The sequence below is a fragment of the Sprattus sprattus genome (genome assembly GCF_963457725.1).
Source record: "Sprattus sprattus genome assembly, chromosome: 4".
In the NCBI taxonomy this organism is placed as follows: domain Eukaryota; kingdom Metazoa; phylum Chordata; class Actinopteri; order Clupeiformes; family Clupeidae; genus Sprattus; species Sprattus sprattus.
In genome coordinates, this window is record NC_137923.1 from 2,624,408 (window position 1) to 2,644,974 (window position 20,567).

Consider the following 20,567-nt stretch of genomic DNA (forward strand, 5'->3'; position numbering starts at 1 on the left):
GCTCATTCAAACAACCAAAGCCTTTGCTGGGCCAGGTCTCATAATTCAAATTCCATAATCAAAGCTTTGCCCCTAAGACCCCCACCCCTTACTTCACAACCCAACCCCCCCCCCCCCCCCCCCCCCCGCTGAATGTCACTAATGAGGGCCTCCAGACACTGCAAGCCTGCCTGCTCCATTCAGAAAGGGTCAGACCACTGAGAGAAAGAGGGGAGCTTACTTGTTTGAGAGTCAACCCAGATAAATATTTGGATAGAGAGAAAGAAAGAAAGAAAGAAAGAAAGAAAGAAAGAGAGAGAAATAGAGAGAGAGAGGTGAGCAGATCCCTCCTCACAGTTCCTCTGGATTACCTCTCGCCCCACAAAACACAGGGATGAGAGCGCAAACTCTTTTGAGTGAAAGGAGGGCCAGGCTCTTCCTCTCTCTCTGCCTCTACCTCTTTCATCGCTCTGTGCTGCTCTATTTCGCTTTCAAGCCTGTAGAAATGGGGGAGGAAAAACTACAGAGAGTCTGCAGTGTTTGATGTCTCCTGGAGGCTTCAGTGAAACAACAACAGACAAACCTGGCCAGTGGGAGCACAAGGCAAGGTCAAGTGAGGAAAAAAAATAAATACAAAAAAAATCCCCACCACAAAGCTGACTAGGTAGCATAAGCTGGTCTGCATACACGTTCCTGTTGCAGAAACATTCGTCTGAAAGTTTGAAGTTGCAACATTTCAGCTCATGAACAGAACAGAAAGCGAAAGGTAAAAGTAAACCAGTCCCACGGGAAGCCTTGCCAAGAGCCCTGGAGCGTGGCTTCCTACGACTGGGCACATTTTCCTATAAACACTTGAGTTCAGGACACGGGGGGAGGAAAAAAAATGAAACTAACCTCTCACCCATACAATACCCTGACAACCAGTCACCATGCAGGCATGTTTTACTCAAGTTATTATTTACTATTATTTAATAATTATATTATATTTATTATGATTCTGTTATCATTCAGAGACAGATGGCCAAATTCTTTCTGATTTGTATCACGGTACATTTCCACTCCTCTCTCTGGCCCCCGGTCCTTACCGTGCACTTGGTTGATCTGGGAGTTGGAGGAGAGGATCTCGTCGGCGAGCTTCTGGGCGGTGGGCAGCACCTCGGTGTGGTGTGCGGTGATGAGGTACTGCACCAGCTTCTGCAGCTGGTCGCGGTTCATCTGGAAGAGCGTCTCGGAGATGGGCAGCCGCAGCTTCACCTGCTCCGGCTTGCGGATGCGGTAGAGCGAGAGCGCCACCACGTGCGCGCAGTAGAAGATGTCGCGGTTGCCGCAGCCGCAGGTCACCGAGGTGATCTTGCACCGGTCGAAGCTGATGGCCACGCGGTGGGTGACCTCTGGCTCCGATGCCGTGGCCGGCTCAGTAACCGTGCCGCTGAGGTGGAAACCTGAGAGAGGCAGAGAGAGAGAGAGAGAGAGAGAGAGGGAGAGAGAAAGAGAGACAGAGGGAGAGGGAGAGAGAGAGAGAGAGAGAGAGAGAGAGAGAGGGAGAGAGAAAGAGAGACAGAGGGAGAGGGAGAGAGAGAGAGAGAGGGAAAGAGAGAGAGAGAGGGGTTAGTGAATAGAAGCCGTAGACACCTTGTTCTGGAGGGCCAAACCCCATGGCTCAAGGGGAGAGCTAGACAATGCATTCAGATTCAGACTGCAGGAGTTGACACGCGCTATTCCAGCAGGCTGCATTCTGCAGGTGAGGGGTAAGAGAATGGCTGCTACACAGGTGGCCGAGGGCGGAGCTTGTGTTGTCAAAGAATTAAGTAATCTGACCTGATCCATACATCCCCACAGACTCCTACTTTTCCCTTGGGAACACTGGCCCTTTGTGTCTGTGTACACAAACACACACACACACACACACACACACACACACACACACACACACAATACACACACACAATACACACACACTTTAGGGAAAGCGGACACCGTTCTCCCTGCAGGCTTCCTCTTTGACCCCTTTATGTGGTGCAGTATGGCACTTCTGCAAATCAGACTTTGGGGAAAACCCAGCAGCTACACAGAGGCTGCACTACCAGCGGGGCCTCCAGGAGGCGCTGCTCAGTGTCCTGCGAGTGCTGTTCGCAGACGCAGGGGGAAGCCAGAGAAGCAGCACCGGAGTCAGCACAGGGTGAGGGGTTACAGCGAGGCAGGATGGGAAGGGGGAAATGTGAGAGCCAGTCAGCCGAGAGGAGAGCCTGGCCACTAAGTCAGTCAGGATGGGCGCCAGAGAGAGGAAGAGGAAGGGGGTACGGGGGTGGAGGATTATTCCGTCACACTTTAGTCATAGCTTCAACACACACACACACACACACACACACACACACACACACACACACACACAGACACACAGACACACAGACACACAGACACACAGACACACAGACACACAGACACACAGACACACACACACACACACACACACACACACACACACACACACAGACACACACAGACACACACACACACACACACACACACACACACACACACACAGACACACACACACACACACACACACACACACACACACACACACACACACACACACACACACAAGACGAGAGGGAAATGGGGGTATACAGAGGCCTGGCGAAATAGGTTTCTTTTCTCAATGGCACGAGCTCATTGTGTGGAGAACATGGAGACGTATGAGTGTATGAATGGCCCACGGAGGAATAATGGAGTGAGCGCGGTAAGGGCGAGGCAGTATCAGGACACGGAGTGGCACAGATGGAGGCCGTCTCAAGTGAGAACATCTCGTCTGGCTTTAGGCTTCCCTGTGCCAGCGGCAGCCTACACACTGCTCACAGCCAGTGGGGTAACAATGCCAATAGTCTCTGTACGGTGATGACCAAGGGCTCCACCGAAGCTGATTGTGACCCCACACCCACACACAAACACGCAGGGCACACAGACACAGACACAGACACAGACACAGACACAGACACAGACACAGACACAGACACAGACACAGACACAGACACAGACAAGAGAATTCCTATGGCGACAGAGGTGCCTAATAAGCATGGGTAAACTGGCAGTTGCCTTGCCAAATCCCACAAAAGGCTTTTCCAGACGAGTTCTTCTGATCAGCTCCACCTCCCCCCTTCTCCCTCTTCCCTCCTCCTCCTCCTCCTCCTCTTCACCCCTCCCCAGATTTTGCTCAGAAAAGAAATCCGACATCCAATTTACTGCCAAGGCCTTTCAGGCTGAGCCAAAAGCACAGAGCCATCTGATTAAGGGGAGTTTATGGCCATGTCTGTTTTCATTTTGATAAAGGACAGAGGAGGGGAGCGCTGGAGCTACCTCCACAAGCCGCACATGACTCACGGCACAAACGGTGCACTTCAAAGGGAGAAAAACAGGACGCAAACAGAGAGGGGAGTTGGGATTGGCTGGGGCTTTCCATTGCTTTCGGGCTCAACTTTTATTTTGTTTCTCTCTCCCCCCCCCCCCTGCAAAACAGGAAATGTGCTACAGAAGGTCGAAAAATATGCATGTTTTTATCAACAATGATTAACCAAGAATCCATAAAAATGAGCGGGAGTGAGTGAGGGGGGATTTGCATGAGGCGGCCATGCTGCGGAACAGAGAGGATATGGCAGGGAGCGGAGTGAATCATTAAACCGGCGGCCTTGCAGGCCAGCTGCGGGCTACGGCGCTATCCTCCCCGCTCCCCCGCTCTCCGCTCAGGCACGGGAGAGCAGCTTTGCCTTAAGTTCCTGCAGGAAGGGCCTAATCTCACATTCACAGAAAACTCCTCTATTGTCATGTGGAAAAGAAAAAGAAAACGAAAAAAAAAAAAAAAAACACACACACACACACATTCTGTGCAAAGTGGGGCCCTTGTGAAACTCCTTCAAGCACGGGCTTGGGTACAAAGAGAGCTAACCTTGCATAGTGCATCACACAAGACGCCGTAGCCAGCAGTCCTTTTATGATAACAGGAATAAAAACCAGGAATGGTGAAGGTTGTCCTGAGATGGAAAAGCCGGAGCCACTGTTGCCTGTAGTTAGTGAGCAGGTCTGCCAGCTAGGGCCTATAGTCCCTAATGCACTACTACTGAGAAGCACTTACTGCCCACTGCCTTACTGTGCCAGGGCATTCTCTTTGAGAGGGCCTCTGCCGCTAGATGTGGCAGGGAAACACTCAACAACTTCTGGAGACTTCCCATGGAAATATTCCCTTACTGAAAGTTACACAGAAACACAGCAAAGCAATTGAGCACATTCCTTCCTTTTGAAGCTCTGTTAGCCCTGCTAACGGGAAGTGTGGCGTAGACGTGCGTTGCGAAACGACCGCTAAAAGCTGCGTGCTCACAGCGGGGCTCCTCTGAGCTGAGCTGAAATGTGCTGCTCTGAGTCTGGTGCACGGCTGTGCTGACTCACATAGCCTCGCCAGAGACAGCAGAGGAGAGGAGAGTCAGCAGTGTGACACAGAGAGAGCGAGAGAGAGAGAGAGAGAGAGAGAGAGAGAGAGAGAGAGAGAGAGAGAGAGCGCAAGAGAAAGAGGGAGCGAGTGAGAGAGAGAGAGAGAGCACGAGAGAGAGTGAGAGAGAAAGCGCAAGAGAGAGAGGGAGCGAGAGAGAGAGCACGAGAGAGAGAGAGTGAGAGAGAGAGCGCAAGAGAGAGAGAGAGAGAGAGAGAGAGAATGAGAGCGCAAGAGAGAGAGGGGGAGCGAAAGAAGATGATGTTGCAACTGGAGCCACGCTGAACTCCAGGAGGCCAGGTGACTCAGCAGGGGCCTTTGTGTGCAGCACACAGCGGAGGATGATACCCCACTTACAGTAATGCTGCGGCAACAATGACCTGGGCTGGGGGCTGGGGACTGGGCCGGCTGATGCTTTCAGCGTTGCTAGGCGAAATCACTTAGCACAGGGAGAGGAAGAGGACGTTTGTGTTAGCACTGCTGCTAATGAGACACCAAACACTGAGACGATCGGGCTGATTCTAAAAGGGTTTGGAATGTTATTCAATGAGATGTTACTGTTCTCAAGTTAGTGGGGAGGATCGTTTGTGAGGTTGTGCATTAAAACCAACTTAATCCAAGAATATGTTATGATAAAGTTAGGAACACCTGTCTGACATTAAAAAGAAAAGTTTCAGAGAAAGTCCCAAGGACAGAGCAGCATCACATCCACTTAACACTGCTGCATATGCATGAGAGGCCTGACATTGGCATGGGGACCACAATGTAAATATTCAGCAGTGTGATTAGTCAGCGGTGCACAATGTACACTGCACCAGTGGCCATGTGCAAATGGTACACACACACACACACACACACACACACACACACACAGACACACACAGACACACACACAGACACACACACACACACCTCACCTTGAGTCTAATCTGTATTGTTGACCTTCAGGAAATGAATGCATATGCTAAGAACACAATTTCCTCCTGACAGGTATGGAGAGCAAGTCCAGTCTCTCTCTCGCTCTCCCTCTCTCTCTCTCTCCCTCTCCATCTCTGACGGTGTGTGTGACAGGGCCTGCTGGCGGGGTTATTGAGGAGGACCCAGGGTCCCCATCAGCTCATATGACAGAAAGAGAGGGAGCCTGAGAGAGAAAGAGTGCAAGAGGGAGGGAGGGAGGGAGGGAGAGGCAGCTGCCTCTGATGGACGTGAAGAGCCCCTGCTCGCCTTTCACCAGTGCCCTCTCTCTCTCTCCTCCTTCTCTCCTCTCCTCCTCCTCCTCCGCCCCCCTTCCTCTACCACTTCTTCTCCTTCTCCTTCTCCTTCCTCCTCGTTGTCTCTCCTCGGCCACCCCCTCTGCCTGGCCTTTTGTTGGGGAGGATATGGAGCTGAATGAATGCCTCTGTCTCCACTGTGCTGATGCTCTTTTCAGGCTAGCCACACAGAGGACCCCGGTCGTGCTGGAGACCAGCAATTTCAGGAGGGGGGTGGGGGGAGGGAGGGGGGTGTGTGAGGAAGCAGGGGGAGGGGGGAGAGGGGCAAGGGGCGCCCCCAGAGCAGTGTTTGGAGAGAGGGCCCGAGGGAGCGAGGGAGGGCTGTGTGTGTCGTAAGCAGATGGAAGGGGCTGTGTCACTCACAGTGCAAGACGCCGCGTCAGCAAGGGGGGAAGCTCAATGTGGGTCACTCCTCACGCTCACGTAGCAAACACACACACACAAAAGCACGCACGCACATACACTCTCACGCACACGCACACGCACACACACACACACACATGGGTCCTATTCCTCTGCTGCTTGATTGATTCCTCCAAGCACTCTGATTATAGCGTCTGCATAAAATACGCATGCGCGCGCACACACACACACACACACACACACACACACACACACACACACACACACACACACACACACACACACACACACACACACACACACACACACACTCACACACACACCATGGCTGATCCAGTAGTACTGAGTCACATGCTTGACTGGCTTGTTTAATGTACACATGGCTGCTGTGATAAGGGGTGACATCTGTGTTTAATATATACATGGATTTTCCAACAAAGCCCCGATCAGGAAAGAACCGGTCTGGAACATGAGACACACACACGCACACACAGCTACTGCCTGCAGTGTTCTACTCTGTATACGAGTCAGTCTTAATACTGGGATCATATCCACATCAACAGTGTCAGAGATCGTGAAACACATTCACCAACTCATGTGAGAACAAAGGCGCACACATGCATTTAGCTTGTGTGTATGCGTGTGCGGTTGTGTGTATGTGTGTGTGTGTGTGTGTATGTGTGAGGAGGGAGACTGTGTGCTGTGTATGGACCGTATGACAGGACTGAACGCTCTCTCAGAAGTGTCTCTTCCACCCCCTGAGCATTAACGTCTAATGCAACTCATCAACCCCCCAACCACCACCAACCCCACCCCCTCCCCCTCCCCCACCCCCTCCGGCCTGTTCCAGTGAGATTTTACTGGAGCCCAACATATGGGGGAAGCTGACGAGGGCCGGCCGATGCGATGCCATAGCAGTTAGGCAGATGTGAGAGAGGGGCTGTGGGAGTTTGCATGCATATCATAATGAATCCAAAGCCAATGCAGGCTAATACTCCAGCTCATCCAGGCTTGGGCTTTAGCAGCAGTCAGTTACGCCCTAGCAAGCCCCACCACCGGCCATCTGGCTAGGGGTGGCCGAGGGAAGGCCAGGCACGGCGTGCAGCGGTGGGGCTTGCGAGAGAGAGAGAGAGAGACGGGGCCTGAGGCAGCGGACGGAGCCAGGAGGAACAAGAGGAGCGGAGAGGTGCGTAAAACGAGAAGACGGAGGAGAGAGCACACCCCCTCTATCTCTCATTCATTCATTCATTCATTCATTCAAGGTCCCTCCCTCCCTCTTCCTCCCCTCCATCTCTGCAATGGCACCATCTGCTGCTCCTGCTTGGCTCCACCCACGCGGGTGTCAGGGCGGCCAATCAGAGCGCTGCTCCCTCCCTTGCCCTTAAACATTAGCCTCTAATCAGCCATGAAGGGACTGAGAGAGCAGCGGCTTCAGACACAAGAGGCCTTGCCCCCGCCACCCCTTTCCTCTCCTTACCCCTCCCTCTCTCTCTCTCTCTCTCTCCCTCCCTCCCTCCCTCTCTTTCTGACTCCCCATCTTCCATCTGTCCCGGCACCAATACGGTTAACACCCCCGTGCATGCCCCTCCCCAACCCCCCCTTCTCTATCTGCACACAGCAGACATGCATATGTAGAGGGCGACACACACACGCACGCGAGCGCACGCATGAACAACAAAACAAAAAAAAGCCGGAGAGCAGGAGCAGGGTTCCGGGGGCCGGCGTGGCGCGATAAAGAATGGAGCTCTGATTGATTCATTTGTGATGTCTCTCAAAACGCCCCGAGCTCCCCGTTTGTTCGTTCATTCGCACGCTCGCTTCGTTCGCCCCATTCGTTTGGGGAGTCATTTGTCATGATCACTCCCAATTGATTTCTGATGCGGTGAACGGTAGAGTGCAGAGAAAGAGAAAGAAAGAGAGAGAGAGAGAGAGAGAGAGAGAGAGAGAGAGAGAGAGAGCGTGGTGGGAGGAGAGTAGAGGAGGGCTGGGTTTAATCATCTCCCTTTTCACTTTAAACTACCCCACTGCCACAATCACCATCACAGCACCTTTATGCCCCTACTCTCAAACAGTGGGGATGACTTGCATGGGAAGATGCATCAGGGTTTTTCTCCCTTCGTGTCGACCCACCCCTCCCCTCCCCTCCCCTTCATCCGACCATGAGATGCGTGAGCATTGTGCATTGGGAACAGAGGGGCTAAAATGAATAGCAGGCGTAATCACATCGCATCAGGGTGAAAAGGCCTCACAATGCAGTGGGAGCGGACGCAATCTGGCCCTTCTGTGCACAAGGGTCTTCAGAGCAAAAAAAGCCCTATGGGTCTCAGTTCCATGACGAGGCCTTAGGAAAGCAGACAGAAAAACAAGGATGAAGAGGACAGACAGACAAACAAGGATGAAGAGGAAGGAGGGAGAGGATGGTGGTGGAAATGAAAGTGCAGGAGGAGGAGAGATCAAATGAACTAGTCTTTGGACTGGAACACAGATGTGCTGCTCCAGATAAAAGCAGAGACACTTGAAACGCTGTGCTAAGGAGAGCAGCAGAGCAGGGGATGGGGTGGGGGGGGGGGGGGGGGGGGATGCTTTAAGTGGGGTTTCCTTTCATTGTTATTTTCTGATGCTTGTGATGCACTTGTGATGCACCAAGGTCTTGGGGTCTTGTCCTTAGAGGGGAAGAGAAGACCCCTGCAAAAACAGAGCCGATTGTAAATATCCCTCTCTCTCCCCTTCACCCAGCGTGCAATAGGGGCAGCGTATCCGAGGGCTGCGACGCGCCACATCTCTTCACCGAGTTGTGCTACATACAGCTGGGGAAAAATAGCACGCTCCATATTTTACTTTCAGAAAGACATACACACTCTTTCTATGCGAGCAGCCTGCGGACCCAATAGTAATGAGAATCAGCTTTCCAAAACTGCTAATTTGAAAGGACATAGATGTCTGAGAGGATTCCTGTCAGAGCCCTCCAGACACACCGTCCTTCATCACGGACATGTTGCACAAGGGGACTGCTGGCTTTTCCCCGACTATTATCGTCTTTGTCCCTTGGACCTAAAGAAAGCCAGCAGTTAGCTATCAGGCATTTGGGCCGGCTAAGAGAACGTGACAGCTTTAAAAGGTCACTGTTCGGTATTTATCCCCTCCCTTTTGCCACGGACCATTCCAGAAAACCGCCTCACTACACCACTTGCCAAGCATTTCAACTCTGCCCTCACTAGAACCGATTCCCCCTAAACTTCCATGCCGTTTTTTGGCCTTTTGCCGTCCGTCTCCTCAGACATGTCAAAGATTCTGCTTAATATGCGGGCGTGTACAAACCATCTGCTTGCCTGCGTTTGACAAGGAAGCCGTCGGCGGGACACAATGCCTCCTTTAAGCTCTGCACGTTTGTTCTGGAGGCACGGTCTGTGCCACTCGATAAGTGCGTTTTAAGAGGCTTATATTTCCTGAGTCACATTAAACAAAACATAACAAAACAAAGCTCAATCAGTGTGTGAAGACTGAAAGGGAGGGAGGGATGGGCGTGAGAGAGAGAGAGAGACGGCATTTTGAGTTACAGACAGGGACTTTTTTTTTTTTTTTTTTCATTTGAACTTGTGCATGACAAATCTGCAGCTACCGCTTCGTCTGTGTAGCATACTAGCACTCAGCTAGAAAGAAAGAAAGAAAGAAAGAAAGAAAGAAAGAAAGGATAAAGAGAAAGAAAGAGATATAGGCTACTAAGTTCAAACAAACTGCCTGTGTACTTGAAACACACTAGCACAAGGTTAAGAAAAGTCAATATGTGCTCTGGGGCTGCTCCCAGTAGTGTTGCCCTCCCTGCTATTTCCTCCTCCCCACCATGGAAACCATAAACTCCTCATTGTCTTCTCATCTCCAGCCAAGATGCTAGTCAAACAGACAATGTAATCTGCAGCACCTTCAGTCCACGCAAGCAACTCCCAGTGATGGTTCTCTCCCCCATCAAATGCCTATCGAACCAGGCGTAGCATATGGACTACAACAATAAAAAAACACATAATGGGGTGGAGGGGAGAGAGAGCGTGAGCACAAAAGACCCAAGCCAACAGACACCAACAGCTCCAGTCGTGCATGCATGATGGCGACGAAGAAAAACCCTGAAGGTGTGCTAAACAAAAAAGCGGGAGGCAAGGGGAGAAGAAAATCAGCTGAAGCGGCAATGGTGGCATCTCTAATTACCCCAACTCCTCCTCCTTCTGGCTTATCCCCCCCACTGCCCCCCCCCCCCCCCACTCCACCTCCCATTCCAAAAATACTCCTCCATTGTCTTAACAGTCCCCTCCATCACCACCACCTACCCCCACCCAACCCAAACACCTCATCCACAGACACGCTGTGCTATTGGCTAGGATATACCCATTAGCCTAGCTTCAGCCGCTAGGCTAACCCCTCGTTTGCTGTCTTAATCTTACCCTGACCTGCTTTGCTCCTCTCGCGCCGGCTGCCCACTGGGCCCGCCGTTCACAGGGCCCCCTTTGTTCTCCGGACGGGGCTGTCTAGGCCTCAGGCAGGGGCCTGGCCTGGCCATTGTTGCCCACAAAGAGTGAACAGCAGTTAGCGGGCGTCAGCTTGGAGGCAGGGGCCTGAGCGGCCACCGCCACTGCTGGGAGAAGCCAAGGGGGAGAACGAAAGAGAGAGGCTCTGGGAGAGAGAGAGAGACAGCGGAGAGCAGAAATGAGATCGGAGACGACCGGAGCAAAGGGGTGGAAGTTGGGGTGGCACAGGCGTTGATGGTGGCCTGATTTTACCCACGGTAAAGGGCCAGGGCCAGGGGTGGAGCTGAATGCAGTTTTTTAGTGTAGGGCAGTGAGGCTCTTTTTAGGCACCAGATGCTCTAAATAGCCGATGTGTGACAAGCACTTTAAATCCCCCTGCCACATAAAATGAAATATAACCTAACGGCTGATTCTGCTTCAAAAGCTACCAGATTCAAACCGAATATGTGGGGTTGCAAAAAAGAACACAGCAAACAAATAATCAATTAACCCTCAAATATGCATCTATTCTCTATCCATCTCTCTCGCTATCTCTGAAAGGTAGCAGATAGCAAACCCAAAGCAGTGAAAAAACAAAGCCGCCTAAAAGAGACTGTGCAGATGGTCAACAAGCATCGCCCTGAACGGTCGATACAAGCATTTAATGACAAGGTGGACACACACACACACACACTCACACACAAACCTACTGAACTCCTCTTTCAACAGAACACTTGACCAGCTTCATTTCAGTACAAAAACAGCCGTGAACGCTAAGCTAGGTGAATGCAGCTCAATCATTTTAATATCTCTCTTTGTATGCAAAGCAAACTTTTCAAAGGACCAGTTGACAGTTTTTTTTTGTGGTAATCCTTGGAATAAGTGATTAAAAAAAACCTAAAGCCAGTTTTTGTTTTTTTAGTGTGGATGTACTGAGGCCCAATGTTGACACATGTGCTTGCATACAGAATAATAGGAAATGCTCAGTAAACAATACAACACAATGCACTTTAGCTGTGCTCTGTGTACAAAGAAAAGGCCCACAGCCAGACAGCCATTCATCCAAATGGCCCTGAAGCTCTCAAAAGAGCAGCTCACCAATGACAACCACTCTACGGCATGCTCAGAGGGACACACAAGGCCGGCACACTCAATAGGCTATTTTGAAAAATGTTGATTGAAAGACTCACTCAAGGCGGACACAAAGAAAACACACTGTCAATTCAAGGAGAATTCAAACTGTGGAAAGAAGACAACACTATTCAACGAGAGATAAAATAAATCCACCCAAATCCATTCTGTTTTTAATCCATGTAAAAAAAAAAAAAAAGGCTGTCTTTCCACCACCACTTCCAAAAAAATTCAATTCAGAAGAAGAGCGAACACATCAGAACATGTCCAGTGGTTCGTGGTTGGAGCCAGACAGAAACTGTGTGTCATCAGGGTGTTAGCACAGAGAGGCAGGGGGGCATTCAGTAGTCTACTCACCACGGCTAGCTGCTTGTATTGACAGAGCCAACACAAAAAAACAATGGAGGGGATAGGATAGACAAGGGGTTGGGAGAGAAGCAGAGGCTAGAACAACAATGATGCAAGCTATACTGCTAGGCGTACGTATAGGCCAGGCAAATGGTGCTGGGAACGCAAAGCGCTTCTCATGTGGAAAGAATTGCCGATCTGATCCATCGCTTAGCTGCATGGAGCATGTAACCTGCGCTCTCTTTCTCTCACTCAAAACCACACACACACACACACACACACACACACACACACACACACACACACACACACACACACACACACACACACACACACGCACGCACACAGACCTGCAAACTAACAATTCTACACAGCCTTGTGGAGGAGGCTGGACACCCTCAAAAGGGATATTGATACAAGTGCTTTTCAGATGGCCTTTGGTTGCCGGCTTTGGAGTAGGTTTTCCACTGTCTTGGCTTGTCTCACAATGGCAGCTTGATTGCTAAGTATGGTCCTTATCTGTGGGAGTTCTAGTATAAGAAGAAAAGGTCATCAGTGACGGCACTTAGAAGGAAAATTATGCGCATTTAAGCACTGCTCCTGGTAGCGCCGGAAAGCCGTATGCATATTCATGGCCTGGCCTGCAACCCTGAAGGAGAAGGCCACCTGAGGGGGAGCATGGACGAGGCTTCGGCCAACAAGCTTCAAGTTTTTTGCTCTCCACTGGACTGTATAATGAAGCTGCTTTTAGACTAGCAAAGTAAAAAAAAAGCATAAACCCGATGGGAGTCCTTATCGCAGAAAGGAAACAGAAAGATCTGGAAAACTTCTGCCTAATTCCCGTGCCTTTTATCTTTTTTTAATGTTGCGTAATTGAAAAAAAAAAACCTGGATTTAAGTTCACAAAAAGACCTGACAGTGAAGTGCAACAACAGCACAATGCTAATAATGTGGGCGGTGTGTTGGGCTTTGAGGCTCATCTGCAGCACACACACACACACACAAACACACACACACACAAACACATACACACACGCACAATGGGCACATCTTTCTTTCTTTCTCTCTGTCTTTCTCTACATCAAGGTCGTTGGAGAGATGTGGGGGCAATAACAGCAGAAAGAAGAGGAGCTGTGAATACAGAGTGTTGGAAAAGAGAACAGTCACACACACACACACACACACACACACACACACACACACACACACACACACACACAAGCCCATGATCATGCCTGTGCCAGCTGCACCCGACTCCTGTTGGCAACGGGACCCGCAGCGATGGCTCTGACATGCACCACGTGGCAGGCCTGTGCTGGTAGAGCCCACCTCCACTGGTAGCAGGAGAGACGGAGAGAGAAAGTGAAAGAGAGAGAGAGAGAGAGAGAGAGAGAGAGAGAGAGAGAAAAGAATGCAGCAAAAGAGAGAGAGAGAGAAAGGTAGAAAACAAAGCATAACACAGAAGAGAGCACAGTTGGCATGGGCTATGAAGGAAATAGAGTGAAGGGAAAGAATAACATAGAAGACACAAATGGAGGTCTGGTGAGAGTTTTCCCTCCCGGGCGGACTGAGCGAGTCCTGGTCCAAGCAGAGGAGCGCAGGAAGCCATGTGTGCCGCTGCACAGTTCTGTGTAGAGGCTCGCTGATTAAAGGCCTCGGCAGGACCTGGAGGAGCCGCATATAAAACAAACACCGCTCACTACAAACACACACACTCATACACACACACGGACACACGTCACACGCACACACACACACACACTCTTCTCTCTCCTGCAAGGCAAGCCGTGGAAGTGAGACTGGAGACATGCACGCCCCACTCAGAAATGTCCACCATGCCCAGCCAGCTCACAGGGTCTGAGGTTACAGCATACGAGAAGAGCAGCTCACACACACATACACACACACACACACACACACACACACACACACAAGGGCAAGCTAGCAGCATCAGTGCAGCTTTCCAGGAGACTCAGGTCATGTGACGCAGGTCTGGCTCGTTCTGAGAGCCTGGCCGCAGCAGATCCGCCGAACAGGTAAACCGAAGACGGGGGGCACTGACTGAGAATAGCCACGCGTATTGATTCGGATGAAGAGAAGCCAGCAGGTGCCGGCTAAAAACTGATTCTCCTAACTGGATCATGTGAAGGCAGGGGGGAGAGTTCTGTGACACGAAAGATCACAGACGTACAGCGTTTTGGATTAGGTCTCTCTCTCTCTCTCTAAATAACTACTACACGGAAAGAGGGGGGTAGTTCACTTTACGAATAGAGAGAAAGAAATGGAAGGCCGCTGGAGCTGCATGTGGAAGACTGGAATGGAAAGAATATGAATAACAAACATGAAAGGGAATCTTTTAATATGATGCCAAAGTGCAAAAAAAGTCCCATCAGTGCACTGGACAGCAAAAAAGAGGGTGAGAAGGAGGTAGAGGGAGGGGAAGAGAGAAAAAGAGATAGAGGGAGGGGTTGAGGGAGAAAGACAGAGACAGAGACAGAGACAGAGACTAAGAAACATGGATCTTGGGTGAGTCAGGGGGAATCGACTGCCAAGGCCCAATAGTCTCAGGCAGGGGGCTCAGGATGGTTGGACACCCCCCTACCCAGGGCCACGTGCCAAACATAATGACCTACACACAACTGGCATGGCACAGAGAAGCTGTGTGTGTGTGTCTGTGTGTGTGTGTGTCTGTGTGTGTGTGTGTGTGTGTGTGTGAGAGCAAGAGAGGGAGATGGTCTATCCAAGGAGGAGGGGTGTCCAATGGAATGCGTACTTGAATTCTATGGGCACGCTGCCTCGCTCACCACAGCAACAGAGGGAGAAGTGTGTGGACTTCACAGAAACAGAGAGGGAGGGAGAGAGGGAGGGAGGGAGGGAGGGAGGGAGGGAGGAGGGGAGAAAGACATCAATGGAGAAAACTGGGCACTGGGCCAAGCTCCAGCATTACAATACTGGAGGGGGGGGGGAGAAGGGGACTGGGGGAAAAAAGGATAAAAAAAAGAAAGAATAGAATGAAAAAAGAGAAGTGGTGGAGATGGGAGGAGAGGCAGCAAGCTAGTCTGACACGTTTCCAAGGGTGAGGGCAATTCAATTATCACAGAGGAGTTGAAGGTGCAATGGAGCTTCTCTAGAGGGATGGGGTAGTGCTGACAAGAGTAGAGCATCTACACACAACCAACTGATGTGGTAATGAGCCAGCAGGAGAAGAGTAGGGAGAACCTACTAATAAACAAGGGCGGGATATGGAAAGAGCAGAGAGAAAAAAACAGGAAGTGTAAAGAGTGAGGGAGAACGAGTGTGAGAATAGGCAGAGTAACATGTTAACAAGATAAGAGGGAGGGAGTGAGAGAGGTAAAGAAAGAGAGATAGAGTGATCCAATGCAACTCTTTGAGCTGTGGACATCCATAGTTTGCGTTATCTGACTTGACTGGTTCCTGCATACGTTAAAATCTTTAAGATAAGCAAATCGCTTCAACTGTCATTTCAACAGTTCCCAGAGTGAGTTCTATTGTGAAAATGATTTACATGTTGGACTGTTGCACAGCAACCGTGTGGTGGTCTATTCCCAGGGCCAGAGTATCATGATTATTTATGGTCACAGGTGCTTTGTGGACGTCTGTTAATATTCAGAGAAATTCGCCATAAACTGTCTGAAAGAACAAAACAGGATAGTTAAAGAGTTATCCCTCACATGCTCCAGAAAGTTACACAACACATACTAAGGGCCTAGATGAAGGCCAATGATATCGGCTTACTCATTCTACACTGTGCCACAGCTAACACAACAACAAAGAAACTACAAAGATGCCAACCGATTGGCCGCTACACCTATCTACCTCCACACTCGTCGAGGCTCATGAGGCAATCTGTTGTGTGTCGCTTTCTGCTGGAGAAACAAAGTGGAAGGACCTGCGCTGGTGCCCCCCACAGATCATTAGTCTCTATCTCTCTCTCTGATTATCTGGACAGGGCCTGAGTAATGGCCAGCCCATTGAACTCTGAACCTCCTGATCGTTAACATGAATCTTTATTGGCAGGGCGCTGGTTGTTTCTTGTGTCCTTGAGCACACATACACACTCGTGGCATCTTTCTAGAAAACACCGGGAGAAATCCACATCGCAGAGAGAGGCCTCTCCACAAGCTCTGTCCAAATATAGAGCATCGGGCTTCACATTCACAGGGAGCGCGTGCGCCCTCGCTCTCTCTCCCTAACCTGGCCCTCATCATGATCTGCCTGCGATACCATGTGATGCCAATGGGCACGTGGGCGGGGTCGTAAAAAAAAAAACACACACACACACACACACACACACTGGCCTTTCCACGCGCCTCATGAAAGAAGCAGGAAAGGCTCTGGCTTCTGTTCCACTCCCTCCTTTACAACCCAGAGCCCATCTGGACAGCAGCACTGCGAAGGAAGAAATATCCCACTGCACTCTCCGCACCCAGCCCGCCCTCGCTGAGCCCATCCCAGCTTTTGAGCCTCCTTGCCTGGCCTCATTTGGTCGCCCCCACCCCCACTCTCCAAATCCCCACATTGCCCGTCGTCCATTGTCTTCGGGGGGCTTCACTTGGCTTCGCACAGCACACTGTGCATCTTGAATGTGCAGGAGGCTAATCCCGTTACATAGGGGCTAATAATAAATGAATAAATGAGAAGCCAGTTAGCCTCGACAGAAGGGAGCCAGCGTGGGTGGGTGATGTTGGGGGGAAGGGAGGGGGGGGAGCTGGATAAGACATCGGCGGAGGGGCTTTCTGGGGACCAAGGATGTTACGGTGCCTTGGTTCACCTCGTACCCACATCCTTGCCATACATGTGCAGAGGTGTAATGTGTGCGGTTTTCCCCTTTTAAAGTTGCCCCAGGGACGAGGGAAGGTTTTAATCAGTGCAGCGCACGCAAGGGCAGATCCATCAGATATGCTAATCAGAGATCTTACCTGAACAAACACCCTCAAGAGCGGTCTCATCCATCATAATTGGGAGAGGCCTCATTAATAATGCAAGGCATGGAGGTCGTAGATGGAGGGATATTAATTGAGGGGTGCAAGGAGAGACGGGGGCCCTGGCAATCCTATTGTGACTTATGGAGCAGGGGAATGGAAGGGCTTGTTCAATCATCGAGAAAAGTGGAAAAAAGAAATCCATCCATTTACGCCGAATCAACACACCAGCACTACTGGTCCTATTTCAGGAAAAGTGATTTTTTTTATGGAGTCATACTTTAAAACATGCTATGTTCTCACTGGTCACGAAATATGGCTCAGCATGACGGAGGGCTCCCCCTCAAAGGGCAGAATCTAATGAAAACCGTAAATCTCAGAATAAGGCCATTTGTCCATAGAGAAACATATTTGTTCACTTACGAACACCCACATCCTGACCTCAATTTAACCATCTGTGGAGTGAAATTCAGACCAACCCCCAACACACACACACACACACACACATACACACCACCAATGTGTCAGTGGCGCATCCAAATCAGTCCCAGACAACGACAATAAAAACAGTCAAAGCGTTCCACTCCGTAACTTTCGCCAAGAGTTGCCTATCCATTATTATATTTTAAACCACTTCTAGTTCAGGCCCATAATAACACTCCAATCCACAGCGGCTGAGGCTCGACATCAGGCTTTGAAGTTCAGGGCATAAAGCCTGCCTGCAACACAAAAAGGCTTCTAGGTTTTCAGCTGGGGGAAATTGAGAGGCAGACGTCCATTGTGGAGATCTATTGACTTCAAAGCCAGGGTGTGTTTATGACACATGTGTACCATTTGAAATGGACAGAGTCAGAAGAGCCTCGAGCCCCTCAGGGAGAGAAGGGGGGGGAGAGAGAGAGAGAGGGGCGACAGAGAGAGAGAGAGAGAGAGGAAGGAAAGCCCCCTGAATGGCAGACGTATGCTCCAGTGATGTCAGAGGAGATGCACGAGCAGTATTGTGGGAGTTGAAAGACACTAAGGAAGTGAGGGAAAGGAAAAACCCATTACTTTGTCTGGTTTTTAAAAAAATGCCTACCCTATTCTTTTGGAGTAAAAAAAAAAAAGGCTAATAATGAAATAAGGCTCAACCATCACCATTGCTCAAGGTGACCAGACAGGTTATTCTCCTACAACGTGAGTTTTCAGGGCTTGTCCTTATGGCTTTCATGTATTCCAGACTCTGGTCTGTTTCCGTTGGCCTCTGGGGACAGGGCATGGTAAAGACCTGATGACATGGTCCAGTAGTCCTGAAAGCCCCGTAGCCTGAAGTGACTGACCATCCTTGGGGGTGTTCCCGGCAATAGAGCTTTTTTTATCGGATAAGTATAGAGGTCTGACTATCTAGCTTTCAAAGCATAGTCACAAACCTCCATTCTCAAACTGCAATTGTGAGGACACGCTCGCTTTCATCTAAGACATTGCCAGATGGAGTCTAACCATAGCCTCACAAAAACCCAGACAGAGAGAGAGAGATAAAGCGCTTTGCGAAGAGGATACTGAGAGACGAACAGAGTTCACGTGCACCCTTGTCATGGGAAGCTAAATGACTCGACCACCATACTGGAGATCGGTGGTGCTCAGGTGAGACACGCGTCGTCTTCAGCCACACGGCAGAATGAGCTGCTGAACACCACCACGCTTCCTGCCCAGCTCGTGGAAGTAACACCACATGCTAGTGTGATGACCACAAACAGGGCTCATCTGTAAACATGAACTGCCAGGGTTATGGCACAGCTCCAGCGAAACATCAAGTCTCAAAGCTGATGCAGTCCCTTCCTTGCGGTGCAAAAAAAGGAAGTGACCAATTCTCATCACAATTGTGTTTAAACCCAATCCAGGCTGATACCAGTCTGCAGTTTTTCATGACTCATCTAATAGCGATGTTAAGGCCTTGTTTTCTTCCTCGTTCTTGTTCATGGTGTTTACCTCTCCATGCTAGGACTCCTGAGGTAGACCTACGAATGAAGCGGAGAGAGAAAGAGCGACGGAGGAGAGAGAAACAGAGGGGGGATAAGAGATGGAGGGGAGCAGTGGCCGCGCCAGATGAGCATCCATAAGGGCCGTCTCGCTGTTGGGCCGGGAATGCTAATGAGAGACCGAGACTCCAATCACACTGAATTATCCCAGAAAGGCCTCTTCAATCACGCACTGATTTACCCTGCTGACGTTCTTTTCTCTCTCTCTCTCTCTCCACTTTTTTCTCCCCTCCCCTCCCCTCCCTTCCCTTCCTCCCAACCCCCACCTCTCTCTCCCTCTCTTTCTCTTTCCTTTCTGATCCTCTTTTACACCCCTCCCACTTCTACAGCAGATGAAAAAAGCGAGAGACCAGGGAGGGATGAAAGGTAGCTGGGTCATGAATATTCCCTTAAATCACTCTCTAAATGAAGCCTGTGTGAGGCGAGCGGGCGGGCGGGCGGATGGTGAGTGGACACCTGTTTTCAGGGCTGGGTGGCTTGCTAGCTGGCAGTGATGAGGAGGCGAGGGCCACAGCCATTGCCTTTCATTAGCAGGCCTTTGTGCTTTCCTGTCACGGCCACAATGATCCACCATTTACTGATGATGAAAATAAATTGTGTACCTGCCTGTAATACAGCAACATCCAGATTAGATATCTTGCGGGGGTTGGTTGGGCTGGGGAGGGGGATGGTTGGGCAGAACTAGACAAAAGCTATTGTTGAGTAATAAGTATGGCGTTACTGCAGCATATGGCTGCATAGGGGAGAGAGAAAAACAATTAGCTCTGAAAGAGACAAGAGTTGGTTTGTTTAAATGTGATGGTATAGCGCGCCCATGCAGTAAGTAAATAGCTAATGCAGTCTCAAGCCATCACGGTTACTTTTATTACATTTTCCTGAGAGCAACAAAAGATGCACTCAGACGATTGCTGCTTCCCTGCACTTTAATTTGAATAGAAGACATAGCTCTTGCCCTCGACTGCAAAAGTACATTATAAGTTGGTATTCTTAGGGTAAAAGATTAGTCAAAGACAAAACCCATTACATGAAAAGTAAAATTGTAGGATTTTTTTTTCTGAGAGACAGAGAGAGAGAGAGAGAGAGAGAGAGAGAGAGAGACGGATCAGATAGGCCTCCAGTTTAATTGTGTCTTTCATCTGTTGTGCTTTAAAGCCATTGTTGCTGGGTGTATTTTTTTGTACTCCACCGATAAGGCTGAGCACTTTCAATACTGATTTACACTTTCAGACGCCACACTGGCTCATCCTGCTGCCACAGCAGAAAAAGTGCTTAGTGTTCACAGCCAAAGGAGGCGAAATTAAACTTGGGACATTTGAATTTAAAATCAAAAGCGAGTTGGAAAGAGAGAGAGAGAGAGAGTCGGATCAGGGCTTTGGGGGGTTGTCTGGAGGTGGGGCGATAGGGTGGAAGTGGGAGGGGTGTGTAGTCCTGTGGGGATCTCACTATGCCCTTGGACAAGCTATGGGAAATTCCCCCTGAGAGAGGAGTATTTTATTAACCTCGACTATACACACACACACACACACACCCACACACCCACA

The 20,567-nt window shown here is 50.1% G+C and overlaps 1 protein-coding gene across 2 annotated transcripts in view; it reads right to left on the bottom strand.

Moving 5' to 3' along the window:
* The window catches only part of zswim5 (zinc finger, SWIM-type containing 5), a gene marked incomplete at its 5' end in the record, with an annotated part of 51,088 nt that overhangs the window by 17,806 nt on the left and 12,715 nt on the right, over positions 1-20,567 (bottom strand). For both annotated transcript variants that reach the window (XM_080837262.1, XM_080837261.1), the window contains one exon: positions 1,065-1,421. In XM_080837262.1, the coding sequence (XP_080693388.1) occupies positions 1,065-1,421 (357 nt within the window). The remainder of the gene's footprint in view (positions 1-1,064; positions 1,422-20,567) is intronic.